At 34.2% G+C, this 19,139-nt stretch overlaps 1 protein-coding gene across 1 annotated transcript in view; it reads right to left on the reverse strand.

The window, feature by feature from the left end:
- LOC107643881 (acyl-protein thioesterase 2) overlaps positions 16,161-19,139 on the reverse strand; it is an 8,967-nt gene continuing 5,988 nt past the window's right edge. The window contains exons 7-10 of the mRNA XM_016347629.2: positions 18,737-18,887; positions 18,575-18,657; positions 16,698-16,791; positions 16,161-16,461 (exon numbers count right to left, since the gene is read on the reverse strand). Coding sequence (XP_016203115.1) covers positions 16,374-16,461; positions 16,698-16,791; positions 18,575-18,657; positions 18,737-18,887 — 416 coding nt within the window. The 3' untranslated portion in view covers positions 16,161-16,373. The remainder of the gene's footprint in view (positions 16,462-16,697; positions 16,792-18,574; positions 18,658-18,736; positions 18,888-19,139) is intronic.

Below are 19,139 nucleotides of genomic sequence, written 5' to 3' on the forward strand. Positions count from 1 at the left end.
TTTATTGGATATTGTAACAAAAATAATTGCCATCTTACCAATCGTTCATGATTATAATTAACTTTTAAATTATATCGTATGAAACCTGTTAGGTAACTTGAATCTGTCCTTAATGTAAATTCTCTGGGTAGTAAATCAATTTTCCATTTCTTAAGAGATTTAATTACTGCTAGAGTTTCCTTTTCATGAGTGGTATATCTCTAATCTGTTGGAGTAAAAGTCCCTGAAATATACCTGCAAAGTAATTCCTTTGGGAAATATTTAGAATCTAGTGATTCTTTTTCTTGTTCCAAACTTTTTATAGCTTTCTTAGCTTTTAGACATCCTGACCAGGTTATGTCTGAAGCATCTGTTTCTACTATTAAGTAGTCATTTTCTTCTGGAATATAAAGTTCTGGAAGTTTTTCACATAATTCTTTAATTCTTTGAATTTGCATACTATCTTTTTCATCCCATTTCCATTCTTTTTTAGTACTTATTTTTGGAAATAAGCTTTTAGTGTATTCTATTATATTTTTTAAAAATCCTTGATCAGAAATATAATTTATACACCCTAAAAATCTTTGTAATTGTTTTCTATCTTCTATTTTATTAGGAAATAAATTTACCTTTTCTAGAACACTTGGTTGAAGTTTTAGCTTTCCTTGAGTGGATAGAATTAATCCAAGAAACTCTATTTCTTGTTTTGCTATTCTTGCTTTCTTTTTGCTAAGAACTAAACCTTTTTCTTTACATCTCTCTAAAACTATTAATAATTTTTGAAGATGATCTTCTTTATCCTGTTTTGTAAAAATTAGTATATCATCAGTGTATACTAAAACAAATTCATTTAGCTCTTTTAGATTTTTTTCCATAAATCTTTGGTAAATACTTGGGGCTTGTTTTAATCCGAATGGTAATACATTCCATTCATAGAGCAACACACTTGTTGATTCTTTTGTTGGGCAAGTAAAAGCAGTTAATTTCTTTGTTTCTTCGTCTAAACGAAGTTGCCAATATCCTGATTTTGCATCAAGAGATAAAAACCAAGTTGCTCCTTTGATTTTTTCTAAAATAGAATCTTTTCTTGGAAGTTTATGAGCATCACCAATAGTTGCTTTATTCATCTTCTTATAGTTAATAACCATTCTTCGTTTTCCCCTTTTAATTTTATTATTGTTTTCGACATAAAAGGCTGGAGCCGCATGAGGACTTTTACTTAATCTTATAATTCCTTTTTCCAAAAGATCTTTACATTCTAATGAGAACTCTCCTCTATCTCTTGTGGAATAAGGAATTTTATTTGGAACATTTATCTCTTTTTTAGGATCTTTTAATTTAATGCTTACTAATTCGTTATTTGTATTTTTAATATCTAAAGGATTTTCAGCACAAATTTCATCCAAGAGTTCTTCTATCTTTATTTCAAGATTATTTTTGGAATATTTATCTGAAAGTATAAATTTAAATAACATACCTCTAATATAGAAAATATTTTAAATTTTAAGATCTTATCTATAGTAGTAGTCGGTATTTTTATACGTTTTGATTTTTGATTTATTGAAGAATCGTGTGGAGCTTTTAAAACTATATATGTTAATTCTTGAATGAATGGATGATATAGCTTTAAAAAGTTATTTCCTATGATAAAATCCATTCCAGAATCTAACATATATATAGATGGAACAATGAACCTATAATTTTGAATAAAAATTTCAACCATCTCTGCTTTTTGGTCAATTTTATGTATTGATTTGTCAGCTATTCTAACTCTTAATGGTTTCTTTAATTTTTTCCAATCAAGTTTTATATTTGTACTAGCAAAGCATTGTGTTGCTCCAGTATCTATGAAAGCATTTATAAACTTTTCTGATATTTTTATAGTAATAAATGTGGCATTATTACTCAGTCTCTGAGTCTGTTTCTGAGACATATTCAAAAATATAGTTTAGGTTATCATCAGATTCTTCTAATGGTTCCATGAAACAAGACTTAGCAATTTCTATTTGTTTGGTAAGATCCTTTTTATCCTTCTTTTTTGGACATTCATTTGCATAGTGTCCTTCTTCTTGGCAATACCAACACTTACAATTTTCTTTTTTATTTGGGCAATAGTCATTTTTTTGTCTTTTATTTTTATTGTTATTTCTCTTCCTAAAATACCTCTTTTTTCTCCAGTTTGGATAGTATTTTCTTTTTCTAAATTGATATTTTCTTTTTCTTTGAAAATTTTTATTAAAACCATATTTTTGAGGTATCTCTTCATTATCCTGACAACAAATTCTAATTATATTTGCAAATCTTTTTTGAGTTGCTTCTTGCATACAACGTTCTTTTATTTCCTCTCTTATTGCAGAGGTTGCTCCACCAAAATTATTTTCAATTGTCCCTCTATTTATTTCTCTTATAAATCTTCCCATAATAAATTCGTTAGCAGGATATGGAAGTTTTGTTATATACATACTAAGATAATGATTTTTATCTTCTTCTTTTAATTTGTAATAATGTATTCTATATTCACATATATAAGACTCCACATTACATAAATCATATATCTAAATATTAGCTAAATGGTTTTTTGCTTCTTGATATTCTTTATTATAGACTTCTTGTCTATGATCTATAATATTTTTTCCAAAAAATTCTTTATATAGAATCATCATTATATAATATCTTATCATAAGCTGTTGTTTTTGTTGCTAATTCTTCTATTATTTGGTTTTCTATTGATGTCATATAATCTCTTATAGTTCCTTTAGTATGAAACCCTATGTAATTCCAAATGTCTCTTCCAGACAATTCACTAAGTTTTGGATTAGTAAAGGCTTCTAATAAGAAGGAATTCAACCAATTTTCGAAAATTTCTTTTTCATTCTTTTTACAGTCTAAATCGAGCATTCTTTCTCCTTCCATTTCCTGGATTTTAGGAACGTATTTTGATGGTATCTTTGTATATTTTGAATCTTTATTTATAAACCCTTTTTTAAAAGCATAATTATCAAAACATGTTTCCCATTTAAATTGAGATTGATTATCCTTAGATGTTCCAGCTTCATTTTTTACTTGTATTGGAATTGCTGGTTCTTCGTCACTTGAATAATCTAGGATGTGTTCTTCATTTTCTATATTTTCAGAATTTACTAATTCTTCTTCTATTTGAAATCCCTGTTCCATAATATTATTTTCTTGAGCCATTTTTAATTGTTTAAAAAGCATTGTAACTTCTTCTAATTTTTCTTCAATATTCATAATTTTAGTGGTGGTTTTACTTTTAAATCTATTATGTTGATTATATTTTGAAATTTTTCTTCTTTGGGATTCTCTTTTTCCTTATTTCTTTGAAATTTTATGGATACTAATATTTCTTCAAGCATATCTACTATAGAATTTAATTGTGGGTTAAAAGTATGATAAAGATGTGGGGAATCATTTCCATGGTAACATTTTTTAGAAATTCCGTGTGAAAGACAAGTTTTTTCAGGTTTTTGAAGTCCTTCAATAAAACTTATAGTAAAATAAAGATTTTGAGAAAAATCATTTTGTATTGATTTTAAGAATTCGGTGTCATTACAGTTAACATTAGTTAAAATCATTAATTTTTGATCTATTAATTTTGATAACTTAATTATTTCTTCTCTTAAATCTTCTAATTTACTTTTTTCCATTAGGTGACGCTTTTCTTTGTGAAAAGCTACGGTTTTAAGTGAAAAAGTGTGGCTTTAAAAAGTGTGGTTTAGGTAAACAAATCTTTAAATCTGTATGACTTTTGCTCTGTACCCTATAATTCACTTTTAATTTAATTTAATTATTTAGAGTTTTATTGCAATAAAGTTAATACTTTCATTCATTTGCATTTTAAGAATCAATTGATTTGAATCAGTTTAATTTGGTTGGTTCCATTGCTCTATCATAGAGGCTTAAACCCTCCCTCCCTCTATCCCTTCCCCGAGACCACTCCCAAGTGCTGTTTTAACTTTCAACTAGGACATTTAAGAGACTAATGCCAGAATTACTGCAAAGATGATTAATTTTATGAAATCTGTCCTAATTAAAAATTGGAAATCCCAAGAAAAAAGCAAGTTGATCGTTGATTCATTGTTCTGGAAAAACTAACACATTTGCGGGGTTTGAGGTTTTTTGGTATTTTATTTTTTAAGTAAAATCTCACTCCGACTCCTGAAATTTCACAAAACTCCTTCCTACTTCTTAAAAAAGCATAATCCCATTGCGATCTCTATCCGTCACTTTCGTCGGACATTCTGGCCCTTGTATGCAACTCTCCGACAATAAGAAGCGACGACATTTCTATGTATCACGTAACGTTCCTACGTGTCAGTCGCAATTTATTTGGGATAGATAGCCCCCTGCATCGTCAGCAAAACGCTTGCGTTTTGTTGTTATAAAAGAGGTTAAAATCACTAAACTCTCTTTATTGTCTTCATTTTTATGGCAAATTTGAAACCCTAACAAGGAAGAATGGCCTGCACAGAGCTATCGTCATCTTCGAATCGACGTTCATGGAGGACTATCAAAAGGTTAATGCATTGTGGAGAAATTAACGTGGACACCATCGAAACGAAGAGGAAGAAGAAGTTCTAATACCCACATTGCAATTGTGGACGTTATGCAATCTTGTTTGAATCTAGAACTAAATTAAACTCTAGTAGGTTGTTTTTGGGGTGCTGCTACTTTAAGGTAAGTAACCATTGTTCTGAATCTAATTTTTGTTACTTGTGTTATGTTAGAAGATTAATTTTTTTTTTGTTATTTATAGACTCCACAACAGCAGTGTAAGTACTTCAAATGGTTTGATGAGATGATTGCAGCAAATATTGATTTCAAATTGAAGGGTGTTGACATGGGAGAGCAAGAATCTGAGGTGCAAAGTAAATTGTCAGAGATAGAAGAGAGACTGATGAAATTAGAGCTACTGCTTAGCCTTAGTAGTTTTGTAATTTTTTGTTATTATTTTTTTTTCTGCTTCTTAGCCTTAGACTATATGCACAACCAAGCTTAAGAACAATATATTTGTAAAGTTCCAAATGCAAATTATATATAAGTAGCACTTATAATAGGATTAATTGCTTCACTCTCTAGTGGTGCACCATTTATTACATCTGAATCAACTCTATGTGGCCCTGAAGCATTGCCTGCTGGAGGCACATCCGGATGTTGCAAACAGATTAAATAAAGACAATTAAATTCTTATCGATTTTTTGTTCAGACAACTAAACCCCTAAAGATTTTGATAAGGGACTCTTAAACCCCTGTCAATTTCATACAAATACACTTAAAACTACTAACACTATAAATTACTAACACTACATGGTACCTGCTGCTCAGTTGGCTGGACTGGTTACTGCTGTCTTGATGGATTACCAATAACTTCAGTAGTTCTTTGATTTTTCCTCTTTTGTTGCCAACTGAGATCACTTGTAGCTTCTTTGCATGTTTTGTAATAGTGACATTTTTTCCACACTTATTGCATGTAACAGGGAATGACTTCTTCACTTTTGTGCCATTGTTTTAAGCTAACTGACTTTTAGATACTTTGTCCACTTTTCTTCTTAGTATTGGACATCTAGGAGGTCTCTTGATAAATGGTGCTTGTGGCTTATAGTCAGCTAACGATGTCTCTTGCCAGTATTTCTCACTAGTCACTGGTTTGTGATGCTTGAGCATCTTATACCCTTTTTTTCACTCATTTTTTAGTTGTTTTTTATTATATTTTATTAAGTTTTATTATATTTTAGTGCAAAAATCCTCTTTGGATGCTACTTTAAGTTGTTTTGGTATTTTTATAATTTCAGGTGAAATTCGGGCGAAGTTGGCAGAGTTTTGTGCAAAAGCAAAGGAAGAAAGTAGATGCTGTCAACCCTGACCTCCTTGCATTCCAATGAGAATAACTCGAGCTACAGAGGCTTAATTGATGCAATTTTAATGCCGTTAGAAAGAAAACTTCCAGAGCTTTCCAACGATATATAATAGTATATACTTTTCTACTGAAATCACTGCCAAATCTAGCGCTAAACGTCGAGCCTAGCATTTAACGCCCAAGAAAGACAGAACCAGCGCCAGAACTTCTCCCCCCAAGGCGTTAAACGCCCAACCTGGCATTTAGCGCCAGCAGGGGAGCCAGAACCAAGAACGTGCACTCCACTTAGGGCGTTTAATGTCCAAACTGGGGTTAAACGCCAACAGTCAATCTGAATCACACTCATTTGGACCTCCAAGTGAATTTAGCACTCATTAGTTATATTTTATTTTCTTTTTGTATTTTTTAATAACAAACAATATCTTTTAGGTTTAGACTTTATTATTTTATTTCTATTTCAAATTAGGTTAGTATTTAAAAGAAAAGATCACTTGTATTTTGGGATCTTCTTCCTTCTGCACGTTTTTAGAACCCTAGTTTCTCTGTAGGTCATGAGCAACTAAACCTCCTGGTTAAGGTTAGGAGCTCTGTTTATTTTTATTGATTAGAACTATTATTCTTCTATTTTAATTAATGTTTGATTCAATTCTAATGATTGTTTTCGTTCTTAATCTTATGAACTTGGTGGAACGAGAGTATGACCCTTTTCTACATGAGTTATTGTGATTCTCGAGAGAGTTATCTCGCTTGAACTACAGCTTGAAAACAAATTCCTCTTAAATCAATAATTGCATGAACTAATTTGGATATGTGACATATAATCCTATTATTCTTGGATAATTAGAGTTTTCGTGGCGCTAAATTAGTTTTCTAAACTTCATCCTCTAACAAGAATTGAGTGACCACGAGAGTGGCAGTTATTGAAGGTTAGAAGAGGCTAAATCACTAAGAGATTAGGGTTTAGATATTTTAAGTTTTCCATAGAATGAATCATGCATTGTTAAAATAGTTGATAAGAAATTTTCATTCGGAAAGATAAACATCTCCGAAGCCTTAATTGTTTTCTCATACTGTTTTCACACCAAAATTTTATTTACTTTTCTTTATTTGCTTATTTACTGTTTTATGTGAACTGATTCACCAAACCCCTTTCTGATTTGCTTGATTAAGTCCAAACTGACAACCATTACTTGCTCAGTCTGACAATCCTCGTGGGATCAACCCTTAGTCACCTGATGTATTACTTAGATGACCCGGTTCACTTGTCGGTTAAGCTGTGCGAGTTCTCAATTCGCGCACCAAGTTTTTGGCACAGTTGTAAGGGATTGTTTGTGATTGACAACTACTAGTTGTCTAGTTGCTTTTATTAGGTATTTTTATTAGTTTTGTTTATTTACTTCTTCTTTCAATTTTTGATTTTTGATTTTATTTATTTTCTCTTTATTTTTGAATTTTGTTTTATTTATTTTTTCTTAATTTTTTATTTTAAATTTGGTGTCCCTTTATTGTTTTTCCTATCTTTTTTAATTTTGAATTTTTTTAGTGTTCTTCTCTTTTTAGCTTTGGACAATTTTTAGGTTATTTTCTTATTCTTATTTTCGAAATTTTAGTTAATTAATTACTTGCTTTAATTTAATTTATTTCTTATTTCTTTTAGATATCTCACTGGGAGCCCTCAATACTCTAACATAGAGACTTCTACTTTTTTTGGTTTTCTATTTTTGTGTATAGGAATAGGGAGAGTTCATTATGAAACCGAATGGGAATGCACAACTTAGAAGAACCATGGGCTCTTACACAACCCCCACTCTTTATTTCTATGGAAGGAGCATCAGTGTGCCTCCTACTGGAGCAAACGATTTTCAGCTCAACCCATAGCTGATCATCCTAGTGCAACAGAAATGCCAATTTCATGGACTTCCGCATGAAGATCCGAATATGTTCATCTCCTATTTTCTGTGGATCTGTAACACTGTGAAGAAAAATGGAGTGGACCCTGAGGTTTATAAGCTAATGCTCTTTCCATTTCCTGTGAGGGATAGAGCAAAGCAGTGGTTGGACTCCCAGCCCTTGAACACCTGGGATAAAGTAGTCAACAAGTTCCTGAACAAGTTTTTTCCCCACGAAGATTGACTAAGCTAAGGACAGACATCCAGACTTTTAAGCAGGGAGAAAGTGAATCCCTCTATGATGCTTGGGAGAGGTACAAGCTGATGCTCAGGAAATGCCCCCTGATATATTCTCAGATTGGGTCAAGCTAGATATCTACTATGAAGGGCTCTCTGAGATGGCCAAGATGTCACTGGACAACTCTTCAGGTGGTTCCTTGCACATGAAGAAGACACCTGAAAAGGCCGATGAGCTCATTGAGATGGTTGCTAATAACCAGTACTCATATTCATCTGAGAGGACTTCAGTAAGAAAAGGGGTTATGGAAGTGGACGCTACAGATACAATTCTTGCTCAGAACAAACTCTTAGTTCAACAGATAAGCCTTCTCACTCAACAATTGAATAGCATTCAGAGCTCAGTTGCCAAAATTCAGAGCACTGTTCCTTATGGTATGAATGATGCCCCTCCCCCTCAAGGTGAAACTCACAATAGTGGTCAGTACATACCTGAATAGGTCAATTACATCCCCTATGATATTCCTTATTCTCAGAATTTTAATCAAGGGTGGAGGAATCACTCAAGTTTTGGGTGGAAAGAGCAACCTCAGAGATAACAACTGAATTATGCCAACAACTCTCAGAGTGGTTTTAATCAGAATCTAGTTAACAACTTTTCTTCTCAGCCCCAGAATGGCCCTGACTTAGCATCCATGATTGCAAACTTCTCTAATAGCCAACATAGCTTTATGCAGAAAACCAGAGGTTCAATCCGAGATTTAAAGGTGAAATTGTATTAGATGCACAAGCAAAAACCCTAGAGACCCAGTGACATGGTTCCAAATTCCAGAGAAGAGTGCAAGACCATCACCTTGATAAGTGATCAAGTGGCAAGTGCAAAGGCACAAATTACTGAGAAGCAAGTTGAAAAAGAGACACCGGAGTAGAAAATTACAGAGACAAAGAGTACCAGAGAGGGTGCTGAACGCCCATCAAGGGAGCCAGGGAGGGCACTGAATGCCCAAGAAGACTCAAAGAACGCCCCCTCAAGGCACCCTGATAACCCCTTTCTGGTCACTCTTTATACACATCCTGCATTACCCAAGGCCCTCGAGTACAAAGCCAAACTACCATACCCTCTGAGACTTCAGAGACCCCTCACTCTTCCAGTGACACAGTGCCTATCCCAAAAAAAGAGTGCAAGGCCATCACAGTGGATACTGAATTTGTGCCAAAGGAGGAAGTACAAGTTGCTAAGGAACTGGAGGAAGAAAAGGCTCAAGAAAAGGCTAGGAGCATACTATTACACTCCCTATTGGTGGTACAAGAGCCTGAAGTACCACACCATCAGAAACTACAAGAGGAGACCAAGGATGAGCAATTCATTTAGTTCTTGGAAATCTTCAAAAAGTTGCACATCAATATTCCTTTCGTTGAGGTATTGGAGAAGATGCCTCCCTATATGGCCTTTATAAAAAGCCTACTCTCTGAGAAGAAGGCCTTGAAGGGAGATGAAACTGTGATCTTGACCAAGGAGTGCAATGCACTGATTCAAAGGAAGCTACCTAAGAAGATGCCAGACCCTGGAAGCTTCTTGATTCCCTGTACCATTGGGAATATAACTTTTGAAAAAGTACTGTGTGACCTTGGTTCAAGCATAAATCTGATGCCACTCTCTGTAATGAAGAAGTTGGGGATCCAAAAGGTGTAACCTACAAGAATAGCACTAGAGATGGTTGACAAGTCTCAGAAGCAGGCATATGGGCTAGTGGAGAACGTACTAGTCAAGGTTGGAGATCTCTTCCTCCCGGTAGATTTTGTTATACTTGACATGGGAGAAGAAACAGATGACTCCATCATCCTATGAAGGCCATTCTTAGCCACTAGAAGAGCCCTTATTGATGTTGACAGAGGCAAATTGGTGCTAAGGTTACATGAGGATTGGATGGTTTTTAAGGTTTTTAAACCTCCACCACCCCCTGACAAAGGAGGTACTTGCATGCAGAGTGCAATGCTGAAGCTTCCTCCCTTGGTAGAAACTCATACAGTTCCTCCAGACATTAACCCTAAGTTTGATGTTCGGCATTCACCACCCACCAAGGAGGGAGGAGAACCCAAGAAAAAGGTACCTAAGGGCTAGAGGAACAAGAAGATTCCCACCGAATACTTCTCACCTGGGATGAAAATGGTGTTTGCTAGAAGTCCAGTCCTACCTCATACTGTGAACAAGATCCTATTCTTTGAGCATATTAAGCTGATCCATGAGAGCACAGGAAAGAAGCTCACAGTGAATGGTGAGGATTTAAGCCTCTATGACTATCTTCCTCCTTAAAGGAGCTGACCGTCAAGCTAGTGACGATAAAAAAGCGCTTGTTGGGAGGCAACCCAACCAGGAGTATCCCTTAGTTTATTTCAGTTTTACTTCAGTTTTATTTTAGTCATTTTATTTTTCATTGATTTTCATAGTTTTTCTAGGTTTAATCTAGTTTGTGTTCATGCACAGTGCTTAGAACAGGGACAAAAGGACTCAGAGTGAAGAACAGAACGCCCTGAAGAAAAATAGTTGTGGGCACTAAACGCTAGGGAGGGTGTTTAGCGCCAAGAGAGGGAGCTTTGGCTTGGGCGTTTAACGCCCAAAAGGGGGCGTTCCAGAACTACTTTTTGCTCCCCCTAGGGCGTTTAACACCCATTCCTGGCATTAAATGCCAGGAAAAAAAAAGATTTTTAAATTTTAATTTTTTTCTCCTTCTATCACTCTTATCTTCTTTTGTATTAATTTTACTCATCCATGTGCTCTTCATGTCCCTTCCTGTTTTCAGTTTTCTTTGCTTGGGGACAAGCAAACATTTAAGTTTAGTGTTGCAGAGCAAGCTCTCGGTTTATTTTATCATCAATGGCACCGAAGGGAGGTGAATCATTTTTATGGAAGTGCACAGCCTGAGGAGGGAGCAGCAGCCACCATGACGGAGGTGGTTGAGTTTCATTATCCCTTGCCTTACCTTATCTTCTGTTTTTCCAGTATTTTTAGCTTATTTCCTGTTTTCTATTTTAGCTTTTGCATGATCACTAGTAAGATTTCCTTGCTTTCTAGTTTAGTTATTTATTTTAGTATTTTATGTTTATTTTAAAAGAATGTCTCATGTATTGTGCATTGAGCTTAAACAAAAATCAAAAGAAAAAGAAGTAGTAAAATGAATGAGATTTTGAGTTATATATTGCGTGTTCTAGTTACTTTGATGTGGTGGCACTATCTCTATTTCTGAATGTATAAATTAACTGTGCATATTTGATTTTGGAGTTAAGAATATTTGGTTCTTGAGGAACAGGAACTTAGAGAAGTATTATAGAGTCTCTGAAATAAGAAAAATATTGATTCTTGAAGCAAAACAAATAGCAAAAAGTACTAAAAAGGAAAATCAAAAGAAAAGGGTCCAAGGTTTTGAGCATCAATAGTTAGGAGGGTCAAAACTGATCTAAAGCTCAAAAGAGTGGTTTTTCCTAACCATATGCTTGTGGTATGAAAGTGTCAAGCAACCCTTGAGACTGAACACTTAAAGTCGTAACCAATTACTGTTACAAAGTATGCCTAAGACTTTGAGTACCACTGTCTGGGAGAAATAAAAAGAAAAATTAGAACTCAAGAAGTTCCCCAATTAAGTGCTTGTGGTGTTTTTTTATCAAGTTAACATTGAAGACAAAATACTTAGAGTCACGGCTAGGCTCAAAGTGCAAAGCACCAAAGAAAAGAAAAGAAAAATATGTGTTCAAGAATCAATTAGAGTCTAAAGAAGAGAATCTATAATATCATCTGAGTTCTAGTTCTGAAGGATACTAATATTTCTGAGCTTCAAAGGATAGTGAGATGCCAAACCTATTCAGAATTAGAGTGTCATTAGCCCCATTCAGTAACTAGACCTGAACTTAAATGATAACTCAAGTCTCAGGCATTTCCTCTTCTTGGTCCTATATTGTTTTGGTTGCTTGAGGACAAGCAACAGTTTAAGTTTGGTGTTGTGATGCATGAGTATCTTATACCCTTTTCCCCCTCATTTTCTAGTTGTTTTTTAAGTTTTATTATATTTCAGTGCAAAAATCCTCTTTGGATGCTAATTTGAGTTGTTTTGGTGTTTTTATAATTTCAGGTGAAATTCAAGCGAATTTGGCAGAATTTTGTGCAAAAGCAAAGGAAGAAAGTAGATGTTGTCAACCTTGACCGCCTTGCACTCCAACGAGTATACCTTGAGCTACAGAGGTCTAATTACTACGAATCTAATGATGTTGAAAAGACAACTTCTAGAGCTTTCCAACGATATATAATAGTATATACTTTTCTTCTGAAATCACTACAAAATCTAACGCTAAATGTCGAGCCTGGCATTTAGCGCCCAAGAAGGACAGAACCAGCGCCATAACTTCTCCCCTCAGGGTGCTAAACGCTCAACCTGGCGTTTAGCACTAGTAGAGGATCCAAAACCAGAAATTTTCACTCCCCTTAGGGCGTTTAACATCCAAACTAGCATTAAACGCCAGCAGCCAGTCCAAATCACACTCATTTGGGCCTCCAAGTGGATTTAGCACTCATTAGTTATATTTTATTTTCTTTTTGTATTTTTTAATTACAAACAATATCTTTTAGGTTTGGAATTTATTATTTTATTTCCATTTCAAATTAGGTTAGTATTTAAAGGAAAAGATCACTTGTATTTTGGGATCTTCTTCCTTCTGCACGTTTTTAGAACCCTAGTTTCTCTGTAGGTCATGAGCAACTAAGCCTCTTGATTAAGGTTAGGAGCTCTGTTTATTTTTATGAATTAGAACTATTATTCTTCTATTTTAATTAATGTTTGATTCAATTCTAAGGATTGTTTTCGTTTTTAATCTTATGAACTTGGTGAAACAAGAGTATGACCCTTTTCTACATGAGTTCTTGTGATTCTCGAGAGAGTTATCTCACTTGAACTACAGCTTGAAAATAAATTCCTCTTAAATCAATAATTGCATGAACTCATTTGGATATGTGATATATAATCCTGTTAGTCTTGGATAATTAGTGTTTTCGTGGCGCTAAATTAGTTTTCTGAACTTCACCCTCTAACAAGAATTGAGTGACCACGAGAGTGGCGGTTATTGAAGGTTAGAGGAGGCTAAATCACTAAGAGATTAAGGTTTAGACATTTAAAGTTTGTCATAGAATGAATCATGCATTGTTAAAATAGTTGATAAGAAATTTTAATTCGGAAAGATAAACATCTCCGAAGTCTTAATTGTTTTCTCATACTATTTTCACTCCAAACTTTTATTTGCTTTTCTTTGTTTGCTTATTTACTGTTTTATGTGAAATGATTCACTAAACCCTCTTTTGATTTTCCTGACTAAGTCCAACCTAACAACCATTGCTTGCTCAGTCCGATAATCCTCATGGGGTCGACCTTCACTCGCCTGAGGTATTACTTGAATGACCCGGTGCACTTGCCGGTTAAGCTGTGCGAGTTCTCAATTCTCGCACCAGCTTGATAGTGATCTCATAAGTTTTCCAAATGGCATTCATAGTAATCTACTCATGAACAAAGTCTTTTGGTTTAAGATTTAGCTTGTGAAGTCTAGAAATAGTAGCTACAGCATGCTTGCATGGCAAACCTAAGCAATCATGGTATGTGCATAAATAAAATCAATAATTTAGTAAACTACAATTTCAATCTATGTATAATGAATTTTAATTACAAAATCTTAATTTCATACTTATTAGTTGTAATGCATTACAAGTGCATGTTTTCTCCCTAAGGTTGACACCAACTTTGTGATTCCTCCTTTGAACCTCAAATATGACTCTATCATCATCACCTGTCCATTCAACATTCCATTTGTTACTTTCTGGTTTAATAATCTCATCTAGCCCCTGTTGTTGAATTGGAGCTAACTTTCCAGTATATTTCATCAACTTCTTATGGAAGGCCATCTTTCTCGTAAGATAACACCTTAGGTCTTCACACAGAATGGGCTCGCTTCGATAATCCACAATATTCGCATTCCATAACATTTGGGCTTGCTGTTGTTGTAGACCTAACATTTTGTCCATCCATAATATCTGGTTGAGCTAAAATATATTATTTAGTCTTGCCCACATATCTCTTTGTTGCCTTCTTCTTCTGAGTACTAGGAAAGTGACCCCCAGCCTCTTTTGTCTTAACATTCTTCTTTTTTGGAGTGACATTTCTCTTATTTGCAGTGACATTCGTCTTTTTTGAAGTCAAATCTTTCTTCTTTGTTGTTAATCTCTTCTTCTTTGGAGTCAAAATCTCATGGCTATTACTACTATTATCAGATTCAAACCTAGGTGGACGAGACTTGTAAGCTTTATCTTCCGCACTCTCATAACCATCATCACTAGATGAGTCAGCATCTCTTTCTACATCAGTAGCATCCTCTAACAACTCAGGATTATTTTCATCATAATCACAATAGATATACAGCTCATCAGTCTCCATGTTAGCTATTTTGTTATCACACATCTCATTAATTTCTTTGTCTCCTTTGAGAATATGGAGCCCAAACTCAATATCCCCAATGGGGTCTAGCCAGTATATCTCCTTGTAAGTTTGGTAATGCCCTTAAACATTTCTACTAAGTCTTTGAAATTCACAAAGTCTATATCCAACTTAAAAACCTGTGAACCTTACTATCCATATAGTTGAGCACACCATCATTATCTCTTTCAAACCATCCTCCATGATAAAACACAGGCACAATTTCATAAGCCATCTGTAGCAAACGTAATAGTAAATTAAACTAAAGTCCAACAAAACCAATTTTTAATTAATGCATAATACATCACTCAACGCTAATTAAAACTTATTTTCATTACTTGATTTCTTTACTAAACCCAAAAACATAAAATATTTATAGCCCTAACAACCAGACAAGTCACAAACACCAAATTGCATGCAATGAAGCTATGAAGGAGGACCACCTAGCAGGACCACACTCACAGGACCACAACCAAACACAGAAAAATGCTAGAAAACAAAGCAAAGAACCTACCTCGTGTTCCTCGAACATCTCGTCACCACAATGTCACAATAACGTTAGCTCTTCGCCGTCACTACACTATCATGTCGCCATTCGCCCTCCGTCACGGTGTCCCTCGCTAGATAATTTTTGGCATGGAAGAGGGTGTTGACTTAGGATTTTCTGTAATTATTAATGTGAAGAAGGGAGAAGAATGGATGAGTCTTCCTATATAATGTCGTTGGTGTGAAACGCAACATTTTGGCCTCTTCAAAACGTTGGCATGTTGCTTACTATACCAGGGGTTGATTTGTCCCAAACAAATTATCCAATGACACATAGGAACGTTTTGTTACACGTGGGAATGTTATCTAACATTTAGGATTGTCTCCGCCTCCTATTGATGGAGACTTTGACAGAATGGCCAAAATGTTTGATGAAAATGATAGATAGAAGTCACGATGAGATTACGCTTTCGTTAAGAGATGGAAAGGGATTTTGTGAAATTGCTAGGGATCGGAGTAAGATTTCACTCTTTTTTTTTTATCACTTTATTTGCAAGTTGCATAGTCCTCTCATTGCTATCAATACTTTTAAGGTTGAGTATGCTTATGAAGCTGTAAATGATATGCTTGGTTTGGATATATAAATTGCAAAAATAGTTGTTTAAGGTTTCTTTATTTTGAAAATATATGGAAAAGACCTTTGCACTAAAATGAAGCTACAAAGATAAAATTGTTGCTAGTCTAACAATAAAAAAAATTAACTCGTAACAAATTAACATTCCATAATCAGATATCTAATTTGTATTCTACTAAAAGACTAAAATTTAATTCTTCTAATTGTTAATTATCCCAACATAGCATTAAAATTTACTAACAATATTTTTCAAATTAGTTGTTAAACAAATGTAACAATTTGTCTCCCAACCTTTATATCCAATTGAGGGACCAAATTCATTAAAACATCTTTTCCACCATTTCAGCTTGCGCAATGACATTTAACACAGTACATCAAGTCTTTGTTAACACCGTTAAATGGACAGCTTGATAATTAATGGAAGAAGTAACTTGATTCATAGTTTAAAACTGAAGAACTAACCTGATTCATTTAAAAATTGAAAAACGATTCGATCATGAAATAACAATTGGAAAAAAAATAAATTTTTATCGTAAATAAAAATAAAAAGTACATGAATAATATGAAGGAACAAAAAAAATTTCCTCCACAGAATTAAATAAAAATTTCTCCATTAGAAAATCTTAAATAAGAATAAACTCAAACATCTAGAAACTCATCCAATACAAGGTCAAAGTCGACTTTTACATCATTCATGTCATTGGATCAGAGCTTACAATAGACCTAAGAGGGGAATAATTCTGCATTTTGCTTCCTTCCCAATCGAATTAGGCAGCATTCCCCTCAAGGCCCAATTTCGTCGTTAGCCAAGAACACACCTCATCCATCTCTTCCGGAATTGTGTAGTGTCCAAGCCTGTCGTATTAGAACAAAATAAAATTAATACTGATCACAATATATGGAATTCGTGAAAGCCATGACAGTGTTTCACACGGAATTTCTTTATTGGTGGCTACTTCTATGAAAACGTCATGTGAATATGGTGTTGTGAACCGTTAGATGGTTTAATATGTTTGATTGAACTGTCTAACCGTTTAGAATACCATTTTTACATGAAGATATCTTCATAGAAATAACCACATTTTTATTACCCATTATAATCTTTAAAAGTTACATCCTGAAACCCAGTTGAACTTAAGCACTTCGAAGATTTTTCACCAAATTTATAGGGAACCACATCATCGCCTGAAAGGAAATAAATGTCAATGTAAGAAAAAAAAAATCACAAGTTAGATCATTTGCATAGTTGAAATGAGAACATCAATATTACACAAAAGCAAAACGAAATTTACTAAGAGCAATCTATTTCTTTCTAGGTTTTAACAACTTGCTAGAATACCCCTATTTGCCATTCAATTGTGTTTCCGAGTCTGAAGTTACAGACACACTAGAGCTTAGAGATGAGAGAATAGCAGCCTTTAGGAAGATGAAAAATTACCAAAATGCCAAACATGAGAATTAGGTCTTTTACCTTCTGAGCCCATGCCCCCTCATTCTTCATTTTCTACTACTATTTTTTTACAATTATTTCTTTATGGCTGGGCCCCACAACACCCCATCCCAGTTTCCCCCTAACATGTTCTGGACATCTATAAAGCCCATATTACATTTCATTCTAAAACAGCTATAAAATAATAAATACAAGTACAAATGTTCATCTACATCGTGTATGTTTATTGAAAGCAAAAAGTTTTGGAATTGAATTGAATTTAATTTAATTAAAATGAGCTAAATTATAAATCAATTATTGTGTTTGGATTATACATTAGTGAGAACCGAATTGATTTCAATTTTGAATTTTACATTTTTGTTCTTTATTCTCTAGTTATATTACATGAATAACCACCACTGCCAAAGACTGCCGGACCACCACCACCCCAGGTCCCAAGTCCCAACACGCTCTCTTTATACTAATATATTGCAACTAACTTTGCGAGCTTGGCAGGGTAATGTTGTATGCCCATTTTGTTAGAGGAGAGGGAGAAATGAGATTGTGTATAAGAGAGGAGGACAGTTAGCAGGATTCATCTTAGAAATTAAGCTGGAGCCTCTCAAATGCTACTTGTATGTTGTATCTTCCCTTTTTGGCATATGTCTTACTACATTCCCTAATAAATTTTCAGAGTTAAGAGTGATATCTCAATGATATCATTCAGCCCCTGTGCTTCTATTCCATCTATTTATATTCACTACTCTATTATTTGTTTTATCTTTTAGTTGAGCTACAACGGTACCATGATCTTACACAAGGAATTAGAATTCTTTTAGGCTGCCAAACACCGCCTCATGGTATGACACGAGGTTATCTTATCTCAAATTAAAATAAGTCAAAGATGAAATCATTCTAAGCACCCATGAGGAGTGATAAACTGACATCCACTATGTAGGATTTCTTACCACCCTCAAGTTGTTCTTCATAACTTTCACTTTATTAAAGTTTGTTTCATTAGTTGAATAATAGGATTTAGAGTATCTGTTAATTTATATTTTCTCTATTAAATTTTCGTTTCAATTTTAAAATTGAAACAAGTAAATTTATTTAGATGTTTGTCTGTTTTATGCTTCCAACATCATTTAACTTCCATCCACTTTAAAACACACCTCCTAGACATGAAATACAAATAGACTAGGAGACACAAACTTCCTTCGAGAAGACAACTGTTATAAAAGCAAGACAAAATGTCTCTACCTTGGAATAAATATTGCCTAATTTTTTATCCATCCAAAATCTAGGGACAATGGAGCTGAGCAGAGACATAGTTTCTCTCTATTGTCTCTACCTCTATATTTCTGTCTAAAGATAATTTCCAAACACAACCTTTAACCCTTAACTTCCACAAGTTGTGGATATTTTAGGAATTATGATCATCATATATAAATGGGATAAATTTGGAAACAAATTGTGATTAAAAAAAGGGTCAAACCTACTCAACTACTTTACATGGGAATAGAGATAAATGTGAATTACCTTGTCCGTGACATAACAAAACGGGAAAAGTTTGAGCGCGTCTTGTGGCTTCATCTACCCCTTGTAACTTGTTACTCAAGGTCCTACAGATGAACAAAAAATTAACATTTTTTTTTTCAAATAACGTATAAACTTGGGTTGAGTAGAATCAAAATGCTAAACTTTGCACATGGAAGCCATCCACTTAAACCAACAGCTGCACATAAGTTGGCTGGGTAAGGACTGCCATTTCCGTATTTTCCAACAGTAAAGCAGGTTGCAGAGTAGAGGGCAGTAGCTGCTCCCATGCTAAAGCCTCCAACACCAAGCTTAACTGTCAAAATAGCACTCTAAATTAATACATAATGTTATGTTATCCTATTTTTTACAATATGCACTATAGAACCAATACAATTTGTAATTGATCTTATATCAGGCAAATATTAAATGATTAGTTGAGCAAATGTTGTAAATTAGTTATGTTGAAGTTTTCAACAGGGAAAGTATTATAGGTGCTTTTATGTCTTCCCACAAAAGAGATTTTACAACTTGATTTCTGTATAATTGAAAGAAGCTGAACACTGAT

This window comes from Arachis ipaensis, chromosome B05, assembly GCF_000816755.2.
Source record: "Arachis ipaensis cultivar K30076 chromosome B05, Araip1.1, whole genome shotgun sequence".
In the NCBI taxonomy this organism is placed as follows: domain Eukaryota; kingdom Viridiplantae; phylum Streptophyta; class Magnoliopsida; order Fabales; family Fabaceae; genus Arachis; species Arachis ipaensis.